Source organism: Microchirus variegatus, assembly GCF_963457635.1.
Source record: "Microchirus variegatus genome assembly, chromosome: 20".
NCBI classification, from domain to species: domain Eukaryota; kingdom Metazoa; phylum Chordata; class Actinopteri; order Pleuronectiformes; family Soleidae; genus Microchirus; species Microchirus variegatus.
The window spans coordinates 1,748,948-1,768,013 of record NC_139821.1 but is presented as its reverse complement, the minus strand read 5'-3'; the positions used below and the strand labels follow the sequence as shown (position 1 = coordinate 1,768,013).

At 42.3% G+C, this 19,066-nt stretch overlaps 1 protein-coding gene across 7 annotated transcripts; it reads left to right on the top strand.

The window, feature by feature from the left end:
* The first annotated feature begins 2,072 nt into the window (after positions 1–2,072).
* On the top strand, positions 2,073–18,672 carry ddx3xa (DEAD-box helicase 3 X-linked a). Of its 7 annotated transcripts, XM_083906965.1 has the most exons (22): positions 2,073–2,423; positions 3,829–3,880; positions 4,058–4,105; positions 4,619–4,678; positions 5,816–5,908; positions 6,015–6,086; positions 8,446–8,553; positions 8,895–9,054; positions 9,140–9,247; positions 9,341–9,440; positions 9,538–9,673; positions 9,749–9,846; positions 9,941–10,039; positions 10,127–10,287; positions 10,379–10,523; positions 10,609–10,753; positions 11,769–11,819; positions 13,001–13,182; positions 13,269–13,386; positions 13,475–13,628; positions 14,351–14,472; positions 15,474–18,672. In XM_083906965.1, the coding sequence occupies exons 1-22, from the start codon at positions 2,379–2,381 to the stop codon at positions 15,557–15,559; spliced, it is 2,343 nt and encodes a 780-aa protein (XP_083763091.1). In that variant the 5' UTR covers positions 2,073–2,378; the 3' UTR covers positions 15,560–18,672. The 7 variants fall into 7 exon arrangements, with proteins under 7 accessions (XP_083763091.1, XP_083763092.1, XP_083763095.1 ...); XM_083906966.1 differs by lacking the exon at positions 11,769–11,819; XM_083906969.1 differs by lacking the exon at positions 11,769–11,819 and having other exon boundaries at positions 8,446–8,619.
* The last annotated feature ends 394 nt before the right edge of the window (positions 18,673–19,066 follow it).

The window sequence follows — 19,066 nt, the reverse complement described above, 5'->3', positions numbered from 1 at the left end:
GTCCAGCAGGGGGAGCCACGTGTCCTGCTGCTGCTGTGACGTAACACAGGGGAGGAAAAACAACACTTTTCCTGTTTCCAGTTTATCTGAAATAAAAACTCATAGTTTTTATTAAGAAAGAAGAAAAGAGTGATTTGGAGTTGGACAGAGATGATGACGTCATGACACTGTTATGTAACTGCTCCACACCTCACACACACACACACCTGTGTCAAGTCGAGTTAGGCAACATTCTTGGAGAAGGCTGGTACACGCACACACACACTCTCGCACACACACACATTTACTGTAAGTGATCCTGATATCACTGTGAAGTTAAAGCACAAAACACTTCACAATCACTCATTCATGTAACAGACAGTGAGTCAGTGTTTGTTATCAAGACACATCCACTCAAACAAGGACATTATGCCAGATTATAATCCCAGCATGTAACATTTATGCTCGTTTATTGGCAGAAATGGAATGTTTCATTGTGTTTTTAGTGTTTGTAGCCTGAGTTTAGGCTTGAATGAGGACGCCATTTTGTGCCGACACGTTTGTCTGCAGGAGCCTGAGTCTATTATGACATCTGCGTCACACGATCACGTCTTTATTTCACTGTTAGACGGACTTTAACGACAGGAAACTGACGTTTGTAAACCACTCACTCTCCCTGCACCAAACCTCATAGAGAAAATCAGTGATTTTAGCTCACGGGGGACACAGGAGCTGCTGGTCTACTGCTGCCTCGTGTGGTCACTTTGTGTCACTGATTTAAGTCTAAATTAAATATTTTAAAAGCCGAATTCACTAAAATAAGACATTGTAAGTTAGTGATGGAGGCAGCAGTGGATCAACAACTCCTGTGAACTCCTGTGTCTCTGTGATGTTAAAATCACTGGTTTTCTCTATGGGGTTTGGTGCAGGGAGAGTGAGTGGTTTACTAACTTCAGTTTCCTGTCACTTCCTGTCTGAAACATGTCAGATCAGATGAATAATGACCGGTTTAACGCTTGAACAAACACACACTCTCTCAGAGGAAACTGTGAGGAATGTAGATCCTGGTCTGACACCAGATGACCTTTCTCCCACTGACCACTTACCTCTGCTTCACCTGATCCTCACAGGAACATATGGTCAGGAGGAAAGGCTTTGGCTTACGTTTGACCCTTTAGTCATTTATTGCCTCTTTGTGGTTGTTTTGTATCATTTTTTAGTCAAAACAACAACATCTTCCATGTCATTTTTCATATTTTCACTGTTAATAATATTTTTTCAATGCCTTTGAGGTAGATTTGCATTCCTTTAGGTTGTTTTTGCATAATTAAACATCTTGTAATTGGTGTAAATCTTGCATTAGTGTTGTAATGAACAGTTTTTGGTCCTGGTTTTCATGAAATAACTTTGAGAATTTTGAATTGAATGACAACACACATTTACAATAAGAGGTGCAGAAACGTGTAAGGGCATAATAAGTCAAAAAGAAATAAAACGTAAAGGTAAGAGTCAAAATAGAATAAAATAAGATACAATATGGTAAAAAAATTACACTCTAAATATAAGTAAAAAAGAAATAAAATGTAATGATAAGAGTAAAAATAGAATAAAATAAAATACAATATGGTAAAAATTATTACACTAAATATTATTAAAAAATAAATAAAACATAAAGATAAGTGTAAATAAAATAAAATAAATAAAAATACAATATGGTAGAGGATTACACTCTAATATAGTGTAATTAAGTAGAGATAAGAATAAAAATAAGATAATAATGCACAATTGCGGTCATTTAACATACTTAAAAAGCTTTTTTTCAACGTCTTTGTGGATAAATTATCACTTTTTTGACGTTGTCTCGCATCTTCAAACGTCTTTTAATCATGAAAAACGTTTCAAATGTGTTGAAATCATCATTTTCAGATCCTTAATCAGCAGTTTTCTTTTCCGGTGTCTTTTCCTTTTTTTTTTTTTTCCTCTCTCGTCCTCAACTCTCGCGATACTTGCGATGCTCGGCGCGTGGCTTTGAGATCACAGGAGCGGATATCTCGCGCTCCGTCGTCTGTCGCTGCTTCATTCCAGCACGGTCGCGTCTGCCGGGAGGGAGTTTCTGTTTCTGCGGCTCCACTGTCGTCATTTCACCCCCAAACTTGAAAGGAAATTCTATTTATATATCACAAAGCGTACTTTTATTTATTTAAAGTTAAAAAATAAAGAAAAGAAACAACGCAGTCTTCTTTAACACGCGCAGCCGCTGCTTGTACAGATTTAATTCTAAATATTCGATACATTTAAAGCAAACGCGAGGCTAAGTTAACGTTAGCATCATTAGCCCGTGGAGCTAACAAAGAAAATCGTTTTCTCTTCAGAAATCATCGTCACTTCTCTCTTTAGTTATGAGTCATGTGGTCATTGATAATCAACACGGTCTAGATCAGCAGGTGAGTAACATGGATCCGCTTGTTCTTGTTCACATTTGTGCTTATTTTCCGCTGCCTCCGTGAGCTTTTACGACCGGTTCGTTAGCCGCGTTAGCTGCGCGATGCTAACGCTGCGTCTGCTAAAATGGAGGCGGCCCTGAGAAGATGGTGATGATGGCGGAGTTCGCCACTCGCGCTTGAGCCGGAAAAACTCACGCGAGTCGACTTTTCTCCGCCGTGTTCTCACATTTATGAGCTTTTACTAACACGTCTGGTCAAGTTTGTACCGAAGACGCGTTTAAGAAACGACGCGGAATTGTGTTTGTAAGCGAGTGGAAATTTACCGGGGGGCTAGCCGGAGCTAGCATTTCCGACCCGGCCGGTGTTTGTGTGCGTTAGCCTCGGCTGCTTTTCGGGCCTTCTCGACCTGAAACGTGGCGCAGGAGGAAAAAAAAACGTTGTCAGCCGTTGTTTTAATAACGAAGCGAACGTTAACTTGCGTGTTTTCATTTATAAAACGCATAATTCGGCGTGACACGTTACGTGTTTGTTAATTTATTTAAATTTATTAAAATAAAAAAATACGTATTTTCTCAACGCTTGTCATTTTGTGTGTTGGATAAACCAGGATTAAATGTGTGTTTTGTAACAGGTAGTGAGTTTGTTCAGTGAGATAAAGCAGTTAAATGATCTGATACGACTCTGCCATGTTAAACAAATCAACGTGTTTGCAGTTATTCGACTGAAATGAGCTTAAATGTAATTCACTCGACACGGATAACACTTTAATTCTTAATGAGGCAGAACTGTCGACTTTGTCCTCCATTACTTTACTCTAATACGCTTCATAAAGTAGTTCTCAAAGGACACTGTGAACCTGGAACTTTAAGGTCGTTTCACACCTAACAATCCGCGTGATTCGGTTTCAATTGGGGGGTTGTAACCAAACCTTCTGAATAACTATTCCCCTCCTCGCCTGAGGCGGCGCTGTAAACATTACTTAAGTATAATTCATTAAAACGGAGTCCTGATTCTCTCTAACTTTGGGTAGAGTTACGGTTGTATTATAAGTTGAAGAAGAAAAATGGAGTAAAGTTTACGCGAATGCTGTAAACCCACATCAGGGCAGGTGTCGTGAAAGCTTAAAAGTGAACCAAATTAGGAATTTTGGAAAACGGAACGACCGTTTGTAGCAAATGGACAGGGAATTCAAAACAGGAAACAAGATGGCTGCCCCCACTAAGCAAGGCCCTTGTCACAAATGCATTGTACGGCTATTATACTCTTTCAAGGCGCTGCATCAGACAATTGTTAGCTATAGTGTACAAATCTGCTTAGACCCGCGTCAGAATTCTCTCCACAACTATAACGGCAATATGATTTTAGTTTTATTGAAGTTAATTTGTGCTTTTTTTCTTTCTTTCAGCTTGCTGCCCTAGACTTGAACTCTGCTGACGGACAAGGCGGAGGAACTGGACGTAAGTCGAGTGTTTTACCCCTTTAATGGAATCTCTTATTAGGCAGGAAGTCAACATTGAGTTGTTTGGTCTGTAAAAATGTAAAGAATAACAAATGACTGAATTCATCGGACATAAATGATTGCAGTCTTGTGCCAAACAATCGTGTCTGACACGTTTTCCTTCCTCTTCACTCAGGGCGTTATATTCCACCTCACCTGAGGAACAAAGATGCTTCCAAAAATGGTGAGTTCAGTGAGTCACCACATGTTGTCTTTGTGTGTCTGTGTGTGGTTATTATTGGAAGCTTAGAGTCCATCAGAGCATGGTAAGAGCAAGCACCATCGTGAACGTGGTGAGGCGATTAGTCCTGACCAAACGGTGACTTTTACGTCACAAACTGATGTTGAGGACGCCCAAATTTGTGCACGAAACAAAGAGCGAGACATTTAAAAAGGACTTTCTGTGCGTGGTGTGAGAAAGTGGTAAGTAGTTCTGTAAAGTGGAGACAAACATGGACACATTTCAAAACTCTTTCTACTTCCTGGTGCGAGTCTCTGTGCTCTGATCGAGTGGAAGTGTTTTTTAGCTGCATTAAAGTCAATTTAAACTGAGTTTTCTTCACTTGTTCAGCCTCTTAAAGGCTTTTAATTTTGACTTTTTCTTTTTTTTTTTAAATACAAAACTTCATGGTGTGACTTATGTCATTGCACACTTGACGTTTTTTTTCTTCCTTTTTGCTGTCTTCTTGTTCCACAGCAGGAAATGCTTATTCCGCTGGTAGACAGTGCGGTTATTCAGTGGCACCAGTAAATCTCTGTAAGTCCCTTCTGTCTGCTTACGCTGAGGGCAAACCTGCATTTCCACATGCATGAAAGTGGCCAATTTTTACACGGCAGCTATATACCAGTGTTTCCACACACACTGTAAAAAGCTAATGATCTGCCCATGGTTAATTCATGTGCTTCTCTGCTCAAATGCTTGCAGAAATTTGATGTAAATAAACACTTTTTTAATCTTTTGCACTAGAGCTGGGCAATATATGGCATCTGTGACTTTTCCTGCTTTAAAGCCTGTTGCATTGATGATCATGTCTTTTATATTGAGCACATTTGTGAAATACACTAAATATTGTTCATATTAAAACATTGCATGGAGTCAACAAAACTGTTGTTTAAGCCACAACTATTCATCATCGGGTCTTGCCAGATGTTCTCAAATGTCTTTGTCCACAAACCAAAACAATTTCTTTGTTATACAAGCAAAGAAACCAGATTAATTATTTAAACTCTTAATGATTGAATCGAGTTATCAGTTGATGCAACCATAGAAATTATATTTTAAAGCCCAATTTTGATGAGAATTAAACAGGTTTAATATGAGATTAAATGCTGTAAGTGCATATTTTACTGTTTTAACAGTAGTGCAGGGCTCGCTGCCTGATGAGTTTCCATGACGTCGTGTTTACGTGACTCCTGATTGTTAAAATTAATATCTAAGTAACGCACAACTTTGAAAACAGATGGGCACACATACTCAGTATTGGGGTATGCTAGTTGTTTGTTAGCGCTGCTCTTTCCCTTTAATAAACAGACCGCTCCTGTTCAACTGTATGTGTGCTAACGGCGCTAAACGAGCTAATGGAGCTAACTGGTAAACGGTGCCTGGACACCCAAGCATGACGGCACACGTTTTTTCCAGTCAGTCGTCATGCGTCGTCCAATAAACGGTTATATTTTATTTACAGTGTATAGTCGCTCTCAAAAACCTTTCCTGAGTCTAGAGAAATGGCCTGTGTGCAGCTTTATATCCACACATCTCCTTATCAGCTTATAGACTAAGAATAATTGAATTTATATCACCCAGCCCTATCCTGCACCACGTTAAAATGACCGTCTCCTCCTCCACTGTTCTTATTTATATATTGAAGCTTATCTTTCATGTCCCCCCCCCAAGTTTCTCCTAATCAGTGTCCACAGCCATGGCAAGCAGAGTGTCAGCAAAGACACGGAAATAACTTTATTCCAGGATGGGACGACTGTAAGATCGGTAACTATTTTAGCACAAAGTCGAGCCCCCAACACTCAATACCTGCATGAGCCCGTGAACTATGGGGCGAGTCTTTTTATAGCCTGCTTCCCTTACTTTTGCTCAGGTTACCCAAGACTGGCCTCTCAAGAGCTTGCCTTTTACCACGCCTACAGTGGGGGCTGGACAAACAGATGTGGTATAAACCTCCACTTTTACCTGCATGCCACGCTCGAGCAGACCTGGCCGTGGCATCACAGCGTTACGTAGCTCAACGTTCCCTGACAAGTGCAGCAGAAATCTGGGCCTAACAACCGCGTTTGTCCACGCTTTGCAGATAACCACGCGACTAACGATGCACGTTTTTTTTTTTAAAAAAGGAAAGAAAACACCAGTGTGAGTGACAGTCGTACTAATGTGGAAACTTCATGAAACCAGAGCAGGGCTTTTATTTTTGTAAAGTTTGGACGTCCCCGCTCTCTTTAACAGGCATGTGAACATTTTACTGCCACAATTTTCATTTGAATAAAGACTTTTTACATTAGTCGACTTGATTAGTGATTTTAAAAAGAATTTAAACAGTTTTTTCAAGCTTCTTAAATGAGAATATTTTCAGGTTTCTTTGCTTCATATAACCAAAATAGTCAAAGCTGAATTATTCTTGGTTTTGTGGACATTTGAGGACATCGCAATCGACGTTGCAGACCATCTAACCGCTTGAAGAATTATAAGAAATAATCATTAGTTGCAGCTCTAGTATTTACTGATACCAAAAATGTCTTATTCTGTTTTAGTGCCTTTTAAACGGACAACATGACACGGTTTGACATTTTCTAAACCTTAAAAGTAGGAAAAATGAATTGTGAGGCCCTGTATTGACTGGGAAAGTGCTGCTCCCCCTGGTGGCACCTGGTAAAACGGCATTTTCAACTTGCCAACTAACGTGAAATAGTGACGTTTAACCTCATTGTCAAAACTTCTATAACCGAAACGATTCGCGGGTTATTGAAAGTAGTTTTTCACATTCTGAAAACAAGTTAGCTAGCTTATGGTCTGAATCTCTATATTTAAAGATGAAAAACCTTAACGAAACATTCGCTAAAAGGATTGTCGGGCTAGTGGTGACAGGAGCTGGTGAATGAGTCACGTCTGTTGGTACCTGTCGGCGCTGGTGTTTTTCTGGTTTGGCGTGTGTGTGTGTGGTTGATCTGCACTGCTGTCAGGACGTGACCCTGCTGCACGGTGTGTGTGTGTGTGTGCGCGCTGCCATGTCTGCACAGTGAATCACTTCTGTTGTGAAACTTGTCTGAGTGATTAAATTTGCCCAAATCCACATCTGGTCACCTTTTTTGAAGATTCTTTCAAAGCGACCCAAGATATTATGAATTTATTTACTCAGATAATCTGAGCCGGGGACCAGTTTGTGCCTGTGTTGAAGCATTACAAGGCTTTTCCTTGTGCTTGACTGAAGGGGGCACTGCGACGGATGCAGTTACCCGTCGCTGTACGGACCTAGAGTCACCGCTCCCCCTTTTGGCTGATCCACTTCCTGATGTGTGACTAACCTGAGCCTAGATCTGTGCTGCTGCTGTCGGTGTTGGCGCTGACTGTCCGTATTCCCACTCCAGCCTCATCCTCCGAGGACACGTCCAGTGTCCACAGCTGGGCAGATCGTTGTGGTAAATGTCCACACTGGGCTCGTCACAGAAAAGTCAAAAGGATTATATTTATTTTCACCTTTTTAAAAGTGTCCATTCCTCGAGCAACAAAACAGAAAACTAAGTGTAGAGTCGGTATGACACAGATTTGAGCGTCCCCTGTCTATAGAACCACAAAAAAACACAATTTTAGCCATTTATTAAATGAATCGCCTCATTAAATAAGCGTTTTTCATTGTGCACCAAACCCCATAGAGAAAACCAGTGATTTTAACATCACAGAGTTCACAGGAGTTGTTGATCCACTGCTGCCTCCATCACTTAGTTCAAATGTCTGATTTTTAATGAATTCGGCTTTTGAAATATTTCATTTAGACTTGACTCTGTGACACAAGTTGACCACACGAGGCAGCAGAGGACCAGCAGCTCCTGTGTCCCTGTGAGCTAAAATCATTGCTTTTCTCTATGGGGTTTAGTGTGGGAGAGTGATTCACAAACTTTTTTTCCTGAGATAAAGATGTAAACATGTTCTCAAAGATATTGTAGACTTAAACTTTGAGTTTGATTTTATTTAAAGCAGGGACAAAAAAATATTAATGAACATAAACGGCTAATTTCCATCTTTACTCCCTTGGCAGGTTGTCAACAACATAGGATAGTAAAATCAATTTAAAACAATAACAACAAAAAGAATCGTTAGCCTTCATGGCTAGTATGAAAATGGCTAGTTTTGGTGCAGAGGGCACTCGGGGCACAACCAGGACTCATACCAGACCCATTCCTTGAATTTCGCTGAGGCGTTCCTCTCCAAACGGGTCAACGCTTAAACGCAAACACACCTTGTGCAGCTTTTTTATTTTCCACGCTTCCTCTCACACTTCCCTTCCTCTCTCCACAAAGATTCTCCAGGATGGGATGGTGGACGCAGCAACGGATTTGTGAACGGTTACCACGACAACCGCACAAACGGGGGCTTCGGAGGGCGAGGACCCCCTCGCAACGATAGAGGTGGGCGTGGCGCCTACCGTGGTAACAGGGGCGGAGGCTCGTTTAATCAGCCATTACAGAACGCAGGTGGGGAAATCCTATCGTGCCTTAAAGTCTGTTTGGTGGTGGCAGTGTAGGTTAAGTTAACTCCGCCCTCCTCCCCCGGCCCTTGTTTTATCGACAGTTGCTCAGCACCTACATGATAAGATGTGGAGTGAGTTTAGCGCTTAATTGAGCTGAGTTTTAGGATGACGTGGGTTTTTCAAACGCCACGCTTTGGCGCGCGGTAAGAACGCGACGCCGTCTGACTCTGCTGAAACGAAAACTCTGGCTGTCGCACTGACGCGTCTCTGGGTTCGCAGGATTTGGAACGTACGAAAACAAAGACAGCAACTGGGGAGGTGGAGGAGGAGGAGGCGGAGGAGGGCAGCCGCGGGACGCCGCCTACAGCAGCTTCGGAGGCCGCAACGATCGCTCCAAGTCGGCCTTCTTCAACGACCGCGGGGGGAGCTCCAGAGGAAGGTGAGTGGGCGTTGTGTGGTTGACGTACAACGTAACAATCGGACGTCGTTTTGTTTTCAAACTAATTCTCTTTGTGCGTGCGCAGATACGAGCGTGGTGGCTTTGGTGGCGGCGGAGGAAACAGCCGCTGGCAGGATGACTCCAGAGAAGACGACTGGTCCAAACCCACCGCTCCCAACGAGCGCCTGGAACGGTAAAAACAAGATTCTGCTCGCGACAAACAGTGCGCCGTTAGCAGCTGTTTTTGTTCTGCATTTGACACATCCTTTTGTATTTTTTTTTCTAGTGAGCTTTTCGCCGGAGGCAACACCGGGATCAACTTTGAGAAGTACGATGATATTCCCGTGGAGGCCACTGGGAACAAATGCCCGCCCAACATTGACAGCGTAAGTTTAGTTTTGACTTTTGGCCGAAAAAATGCCGCTTAATTAGACGTCAACTTGTCTAATGGACGCTCTCTTTCCTGTTCTTCGAAACCTGAAGTTCCACGACGTGGAAATGGGGGAGATCATCATGGGGAACATCGATCTGAGTCGCTACACTCGTCCCACTCCGGTCCAGAAGTACGCCATCCCCATCATCAAGGCCAAGAGGGACTTGATGGCCTGTGCTCAGACTGGTTCGTATTCAGACTTTTTAGGTTTTTATCTGAACGTTCTCGGGTAAAGTCTGACTGATCTGCGCTTTGTTCCAGGCTCTGGTAAAACGGCCGCCTTCTTGCTGCCCGTGCTGAGTCAGATCTACACCGAGGGTCCAGGAGACGCTCTGCAGGCTTCTAAGGGCGGTGGACAGGTACTGATGGAGTCTGAGGATCTGCGCCGAAGTCTCATCCATTCGATTTCAGTTCACACCACATAATTCCCCTCTCTCTCTCTCTCGGTCTCAGGACAATGGAAGGTACGGCCGTCGTAAGCAGTACCCCATCTCCCTGGTGCTGGCTCCCACCAGAGAGCTGGCCCTGCAGATCTACGACGAGGCCAGGAAGGTGAGAATCACCCAGTTAAACCCGTCCCGACAGGACTTTTGTGTGTACGTTATTGAAGCTTTAACCGTTTTTCCCCCACGTTCGTAGTTCGCCTATCGCTCACACGTGCGTCCCTGCGTGGTGTACGGCGGCGCCGACATCGGTCAGCAGATCAGGGAACTGGAGAGAGGCTGCCACCTGCTGGTGGCCACGCCCGGCCGTCTGGTCGACATGATGGAGAGGGGCAAGATCGGCCTGGAGTATTGCAAGTCAGTTTAATGCAGAAATGAGGGAAAAAACAAAGTATTCGTCATCTGATCTGAGGTCTGAAACTCGCGTGTTTTCCTTCTGTCTTTGCAGCTACCTGGTCCTGGACGAGGCTGATCGCATGTTGGACATGGGTTTCGAGCCCCAGATCAGACGCATCGTGGAGCAGGACACGATGCCGCCCAAAGGCATTCGTCACACCATGATGTTCAGTGCCACCTTCCCCAAGGAGATCCAGGTACCGTCAGAACCAGCAGCAGCATCCACAGTGTTTAGTGATGAATATGGACTTGTCTGACTCTTCTTTGTTTGTTTGTGTGTAGATCCTGGCTCGTGATTTCCTGGAGGACTACATTTTCCTGGCTGTGGGCCGCGTTGGTTCTACCTCAGAAAACATCACCCAGAAGGTGGTGTGGGTGGAAGAGCCGGACAAGAGGTCCTTCCTCCTCGACCTGCTCAACGCCACAGGTGAGGATCGCAGACAAACGCGCGTTTACGTGTTTTTGTCCGTTTTCACTCTTTCGTAAATGTCGGTCTCGCTGGTGCTGTCGGTTTTTCCTCGGGCTGCAAAGTTATGTCAAAAATTTAGACATTTTTGTGGGAATTTGAGAGGAACAAACTGGAATATAGTCGTTAAAGAATATATTGTACCATAATCTTTGGCTAAAGAAAGATACGATTTAATGTAAATGGAGTTAGAACAGGGGTCTCAAACTCAAATGACCTGGTCTGGTCAGTAGGGGGCAGTCAAGTGAATTAAAGCCATACTGTGTGAGGAATAATAACCGTTGAGTCGGGGTGGGCGATGTTGGCTTTAAACGATATCACATTATTCCACCGTGACACCTTTTACATAATTTAAAAAAAAAAAGGTGTTTTTTTTTTATATATTAAGATTATTCACTATAAAAACATATTTGTGATCCATAATGTGTAAATATCAAACATACATTTTAGTGGTGGGCCGCATTTGAGACGCTGCAGTAGAATGTCAATGCTTCCTGCTAAGGCCACGCCTCCTACATGACATCACAGGTGACATTTGAGACTAAAGTCAAGTCTGTTATGATATTATGAGGTAGATATTTTATCTATGATGTGCTTAACCAGATTATATTCTCAATTATAACATAATAAATCCAGATTAGAGTTTAAATACTGAGATTTTATCATGGCGCTAGCTCCCTCTTCTGCCTCCTGCTGGACAGTTTTCATATGACTGTTTATTGTGTATATATATATGACACTTTTTCCCGTGAATTCCCACAGACAGTTTGTGTAATTGACCCTGAATTTTTTTCAGCCTAGTCTGCCCATTGTATGTAAGCGAGCTAATGTGTGTGCTAATAAATGTAGTCGTGATTAAAGGGTGATAGTGAGCGGGCAGGGACGTATCAAAGAAAAACAGCTGTTTGTGTGAAAGTGAAGTGTTGAACTGAGTTGATCAGCCTGACGTTTACTGGCTGGTTTGGTTTTATCTCAGTTATTCCCACTGAGGTTCAGGACAATGTGACTGAGACCCCAGAGAAGCCGGGTGAGTTTAAACAATAAAATCTGCCATAATTCACTCTGAGCCAGAGAAACATCACACACATAAACCACAGCCCATCCTGTCCCTCTGATCCCCCCCCCCCCCCCCTCGCCCTGACATGCTGCCTCAGTTTATTATTTATCTTTGTTTTCACCTTTTATTATAAGAGTTCATCTGTGTTGATTCTGTTATTGATAGATTATCTTAATTATGCTGTGATTCTTGAATGACACACATGCTTTTCTATGCTTTTTAAAATGGTTACAAACCATATTATAAATCAGTATGTGGTTTTTAAATGTGAATATTTCCTGTTTTCTTTGCTCCACATCACAAAGAAATCTTTTTAAAACGGAATAATTTACAACAAGATGAAATTTGAGGATATAAATCTTAGGTTTTCAGACGCAACAAATGGTTATAATCTGTTAATTTGTCTCATTTATTTTTGCTGATGCTCCTCAGTGCAGCCATAAAGCTCATAAAGGATTATTTAGTGGTGATGGATGAGGCCCTGGTTATTACTAGCTTTAACTAGTTTGAAAATATCATCATTGATTTTGATACGTGAATGTTTCCAGCCACATACATGGTGTCATTCTTTCTTTTTTGTTACCGTTACTGTGTTTTGATGTTTGACTTATTTCCACGGCTGCTTGTTTAGGGCTAACCCTCGAGTTTAAGGCTGAATTAATCTGTGAAAATGGAAAATTGAAGTCCAAACTTGAACTTAACCACATTAAACAGGTCGTCATCTTCTGGTTTAAGACATGAAGCCGTAATTGGATTTTAAAATCATTAACACTCTGAAGAAACTCACTTAACAGACATTTTAGTGACAAACCAGAACCTTTCAAAATAAAAGGTTACACATGGAGAGAAGAGGATGTAGTTTGTTGTTCTGGTCTAGATTTAAGTTCAGTCAGTTATTAATTTGGTTTTTAACTGTGTGGAAAAGAGTTGTTTTTAAATCACTGAGCGTTTATGCAGCCCCTGTCTTCATCTTTCTTTTCTTTCCTTCTCATAACTGTTTTTAATGTCTCATCTTCTTGGTTTTAGACGATCCACCCACAGCCTTTTCCTCCTCTTATGTTGTGGATCATATACAAATGTATTTTTGTCTCTCTCTTGCCGATGCGTCGTTCTCCGCGACCTCATCCTCCGCATGTCTGCGATCCCCACAGGTAAAGACTCTCTCACGCTGGTGTTTGTGGAGACCAAGAAGGGCGCGGACGCCCTGGAGGACTTCCTGTACCGCGAAGGCTACGCCTGCACCAGCATCCACGGCGACAGGTCCCAGAGAGACCGCGAGGAGGCGCTTGCTCAGTTCCGCTCTGGACGCAGCCCCATCTTAGTGGCCACAGCCGTGAGTTTAACGGCTTTTAACTGGAGCACGAAGTTAAACTCTGTAAACGGACCCTTGTCTGACTGGACCTCACCTTCTTCTCACAGGTGGCCGCTCGAGGTCTGGACATCTCCAACGTGAAGCACGTCATCAACTTTGATTTGCCCAGCGACATTGAGGAGTACGTTCACCGTATCGGCCGTACGGGACGTGTGGGCAACCTCGGTACGAACCCCTCCTCCTCCTGTTTCTTTCATGCTCTGTGATTTCAGTGTCCTCGACGTTAACCTCGAGCTTCTCTTGTCGCTTGTAGGTCTGGCCACGTCGTTCTTTAACGACAAAAACAGCAACATAACCAAAGATTTGCTGGACATCCTCGGGGAGGCCAAGCAGGAGGTTCCCTCCTGGCTGGAGAGCCTCGCCTACGACCACCAGCACAAGAGCACCGGCCGCGGGCGCTCCAAGAGGTCGGTGTTGCTTTCACGCTGTACATTTGTTCTGCTAAATAAGTCTTAAATCCAATAATTTGAATTTAAGGCCTTGAAATGTCTTAAATTCTCCTAAGATCTCATGAAAGTTCTTAAATACAGTTTTTAAAGGTCTAAAGTAGGCCACCTTCATGTCTTTTGTACTTTTTTGCCAGTATGGATTTGAAATGAGTCTTAAATTGTATTCATAGTGGTCTTAAAAAAGTCTTAAGTCTTAAATTTGACTTGTTGAAACCTGCAGAGACCCTCTAAATGTTGGAGATAAATGTGTTTTTAATTCTCTTTAAAAAGTGCTGGGCACTAGGTTAACGCGTGACACGTTTCCATGACGACTGACTGGAAAAAGAGGCGCTTGACGTCATGTTTACGTGCCGCGACACCAGAATCCAGGCACCGTTAACCAGTTAGCTGCATTAGCTCCTGTTAGCACGCTTACAGTGTAACTGGAGCAGTCTGTTTATTAAAGGAAAAGAGCAGCGCTAACAAATAACCAACGTACGTGTCTGTTTTTAAAGTTTAGCGTTACTTTAGAGACTCATTTTAACAATCGGAAGTCACGGACACATGACGTCACGCTCGTCTCGCGTGTGCTAGCGTTCACGCTGTTAAGTGCCCACCGCTACTTTAAAAAAAAAAAAAAATGTGTTCCTCTTATACGCATCTGATGGTTAATGAGTGGAAACCTTCTTGTTCTGCTTCAGGTTCTCCGGTGGCTTCGGAGCTCGGGATTACCGTCAGACGCCCGGTGGCGCCGGAAACTTCGGCGGGAGCCGCGGAGGTCGTAGCACGGGAGGTCACGGAGGAAACCGCGGCTTCGGTGGAGGTGAGGACGGAGGTCTTTGTCATATATTTACAATTACACTACTGACAAAAAAGTTATGGATTTTTGTATTCAATTTCAGAATATACCTTAAAATGCACTTAAGTTAAAGGAAGGTCCAATTGTTCAGTGGTAGAATATCACTGTAGCGTGACCTTTTCACTCAGATATTCTTGTCGAATAATATCCCTAGCTTTTTGTGAGTAGTTGAAATGATATCGAGGAAAGTTTTATTTATTCAGTAATAATTCACAGATGCAGGTTTGATAAGAATTGAAAAAACCTTCTTTAGTAGTTTAAATAAATTCCATCGCAGGGTTTCCGCTACATAACGTAATTGATTGTGGCTCACTGCCACGGCAAAATAAGAACCTCCACACCTTCAGAAATGTTTTGGTTAGTTCTAGAGCTGAAACAATTAATCGATAGTTGATTACTAAATTAATCTCCAACTATTTTGATAATCGATAATTGGTTTGAAGCTTTTTCTGAGTGTTTTCGCTTCTTAAATGTGATAATTTTCTTGGTTTCTTTGCTCCACATGAACAAAAATCATTAAAACTGAATTATATTGGTTTGTGTACAAAACAAGACTTTTGAGAACATCATAATTTCCAGCTTTGCCAAACACTGATCAGTTTTTTTTTAACATTTTCTGACATTTTATGGACCAAACGATTCATCGATTAATTGCGAAAATAATCGTTAGTTACAGCTCTAGTTTGTTTTTAACCTTTTTTTTCATGTTTTATATTAATGTAAATCATTGTATGAAATGTGATTTTGGCACAAAACATGGTGTTTTTCGTGAAATGCAGCAAAGAGCAAACTCTTATTTTGAAAAACCAACACCGGAAAAACATTTTTTGTTATTTTTAAGGTTTCTGAAAATTTACAGTGAATTTCCTGGCCCTTTTGGCCATGTTTTGACATTGTTATACTGCCCCCTGTTGGCGCCTGACACTGTTCGACCCTGACCTTTGACCCCGCTCCTCCTCCTCCAGGCGGCTTCGGCGGAAACTTCTACGGCAACGACGGCTACGGCGGGAACTACAGTCACTCTGGTAGCGTGGATTGGTGGGGCAACTAGTGAAGCCCTCAGGACGTCGGTTGCCGTGCCAACCCAGCCCAATGGAAACCACATGTTAACTCAAAGCCAGACCATAATAACCCTCCCTGTGTAGCTTCACGGACACACAGTACATTACCAACCCTGGTTCTCTTCTCTGCCATCGGCTTCTCTGTGGCGCGAAAAAGTTTTAAAAGACGTCGGCAGCTCGTGCGAGCGAGCGAGCGCCAACGTGACGACGCCGCGGACATCGCAGAGATCCTCACGCCTCAGAGCGAGCACGGATGCTGACGCGTTATCGTCCGACCGCAAACCCCCTCGGACGTTCACCGCTCCAAGTGTTTTTGTTCTTTTTGTGGGCGGGGACACGGATGGAAGAAGAGAAAGAAACAAAGACACGTGAGGATCATTTGTGTGTTAATGTACTGTTGCCTTTTGAATTTAAACAGGAAATCTGTGTTTATTTCACCGCACCAAACACGGCCACGAGCTCCAAATTAGTTTTTACTCTTATTTTGTTTGGTGAAACAAAGCAAATATAAATATATGTATAAGGAAGGTTTAAACAACAACAAAAAAAAAAGTTAAACTCAAACCTTGGCAAACCACTGGGGGCGCTGTTGTTCCCGGGAATCTTGATTCCATTCGAAAGCTCAAATTAAATGGCAGGAACATCGCGTAGCCTTTTTTTCTCTATGGTTAAAAACAGCTACTGGAGCCACCGCTGACGCCGGCGTCGTCCACACACTCTCGGCCGCGCGCTGTGACGCTAACGCGCAAAACAAAAGCGCGTTTTAATCCTTCGGACAAAAAGTTACATTTCTTTTTTTCTTTTCTTTGCTCACTCTATCCTGGACAGGCTCCTGAGAAACAAACGGCTGTCATTCCTGTCGCAATCTTAACAAACACGGAAGTCGTTAAAAGCAGATTATCGCGGATTATTAATCTAATCTATGCTGGAACTTGTTACTCCACAACGTTTGTTTTTTTTTCCTCTACAATTGACTCGTCAGTGTTATGGCAGCTAGTACGTTACGGAATGCTAGCTACGTTAGTGGGCGGAGTTTTTTTCCTTTTTTTTTTTTTTTTTAAAGACATTTTTCGGTGCGCAAAAAAAATTTATCTTTGTTTTTATTTTATTTCCTCTACAAATGTTAACGTAAAACAAGGAAAAAATACGAATGGCTGCCATCTTGAAAAGGTGAAGTTCAAAAATGGCCGCACAAAAAGGACCACAGCATCGGGAGGGCGTGTCGCGTGGCGCTGTTGGCGTTTACCGGATCGATCGGGCGCCACGAGGCACCACATGGTATTCTACGCTCGCTAGTGTTTTGTTTTTTGGTCAAGGAAGGAGGGACACGTGAGGGACGAGTGAGTCGCAGGCTTCAACTTAATTAACAAAGACGTTTTTTCTCTTTTTCAAGCTGCGTTGGAGGCATCGGTTCATCTGTAATAGACGGAGACGGGCGTTGGTTCGGTCGGGCGGGGTTTATGGCGTTAACTTAGGGGTTGGTTCGGGCGGGTTCGGGGGTTTTCAGTGCACCTCAGTCGTCCGCAGCTTTGGTTTCCGCGGCTGCGTCGTGTTACCCGGAAGTGGGAGTTTGTCCACTTCCTGTCTGAGAGGATGTCGCCATCCGTCGGACGTGTTTAAATAAATCAGCGCAGGCGTCTCCTCTGAGAGGAGCAGCTGTGATGAAGAGGAGGAGGAGGAGGAGGAGGCGGCGTTTGACCTCCCCGTTTTCTCATCGCGTGTGTTGTGCCTTGAAACCTTTTTCTCTTTTTTTGTTTATCTTGTTAGTTTTAAAAAATAAAAAGTTGTAGAACTAATCGCGGATGCACTGACAGTTTGTTGAGAACTCGAGATCGATGGTGCTACTTTGATTCCGGTGTTGTTAGCCTCTCTCTCGCGTCATCGTCGTCGCGCCCATCAAGTTTTACAGAAGTTCTTTTATTGCACATCTGGAGTTTTATATAGATGTCTTTTTGACGACGTTGTCCTTAAGCTTCCAAATATCGTGTGTGAGGAGATCGTGATTTAAAAAGAGAGAAAACAAACGCAGCTTGTTTACAAAAGGGGGGGAAGGAGTTTCTCAACGTAACGTAAAAAAAAACCAGGATTTATTTGGGACCAGGGGGATTTAGCAGTCAGGGGGAATTTAGCCATTTGCACAGATTTCTAGATTCTACTTTTGCTGCTAGTGTTGTGTAATTTATTAAGCATTTTTGACAAATATTTATTTTTGTAAGCCTCAAAGTGATTCTTTGAAAGTTTCAGAAACTTGACCAAAAGACAGTACAAAAACACTGGCACTTGAATGTTGAATGTCGCCTGTATGCGTGAAAATTTCTATATTTCGGGGTAGTGTGAGCTTTTTAATGTTAAAGATAAAAATAATAATAATAATAATAAAACATTGGACTCGGTAAAAAATAATATCCACAGCTGTTTTTTGGGCGGGGCGTCGTCAGGGGCCCGCGTCGTCTTAAAAAAGAAAAAAAAAAAAAAATCGATTGATCAACAAAAATTTGAAATGGAATTAACACGAAAACATGCCAAGGTTTGGAATAAAGCTGTCAAAATAAAAGGTAAAAAAAAGTTTCCTAAGAATATTGGTCTTCAACTGTGTGCATTATTGATTTGTTTTCCTCTGATTTGACCCGATAATTGTGTTTCTCCAGTGAATGTCTGGCACATGGCAATCCTTAAAGAAAACATGTGGTTTATTCTCATTGTTGTATTTACATATATGACGTCTCTGGAGTTTGTCGGACGTGGAACCCGCGCGGTGGTTGATGTTCCGCGTCCGCTCCGACTCTGGAGCTCTTTAGATGTTAGACTTTGCTTTTTCTGTATTAGCTTCTAGGCTCCTGCGCTGCATGGGAACGACAACGACTCAGCTGTGCAACGACAAAAATGTATGATTTTACCAAAATAAAATTGTTTGAATGCAAAAAAAAGGTTGTGTGGAAAAATCCAAGCATGTTTCCTGAAGACTTGTTTACTGTAGTTTGTGCAGAGAAACCCTGTAGCAGCCTGCTGCCCCCTGGTGGTGAAGCCGGGAGGACGAGCAGCGAAGTTGTTTGGTGAACGTACGAACGAACGGGCTTCACTTATTTTTGACAAGAAATATAAAGGTTTCCTTTGTCAAATCTTCTGCGTCTTTGCTGTTTTATTCAAACACTCAAACTTCCTGATTTTAATTCAGTGTTAATTAAAAAAAAAAAAATTTAAAAATTTTTTAATTACCATTTCCTCCTTTTTTTTTAACCTGGTAAAAGAAATGGGTCACTATAACCTTTTTTTTTTTCTTTTTTTTTATGGTCAATTAAACGAAACATTGATCAGAATTTTTTTTTTTTATAAACAAATGTATGAATTTCTTTTTAAAATTAGAGTGTAAAAGACAAATTTTGTAAAAAAAAATTGTATATGAACATAGCCCATGGGTAAATATGATTTTCTTATTATAAAATTCAGATTTTTTTTTTTGCACAAACTGGACCGGATGTTAACATTAGCGGGCCACA

Coding starts and splice junctions, on each gene's coding strand:
- ddx3xa (XM_083906969.1), top strand. CDS start 2,379: ATGAGTCATGTGGTCATTGATAATCAACACGGTCTAGATCAGCAG. Junction 13,387..13,474: donor GGGACGTGTGGGCAACCTCG/GTACGAACCCCT, acceptor TGTCGCTTGTAG/GTCTGGCCACGTCGTTCTTT. Junction 13,629..14,350: donor GGCCGCGGGCGCTCCAAGAG/GTCGGTGTTGCT, acceptor GTTCTGCTTCAG/GTTCTCCGGTGGCTTCGGAG.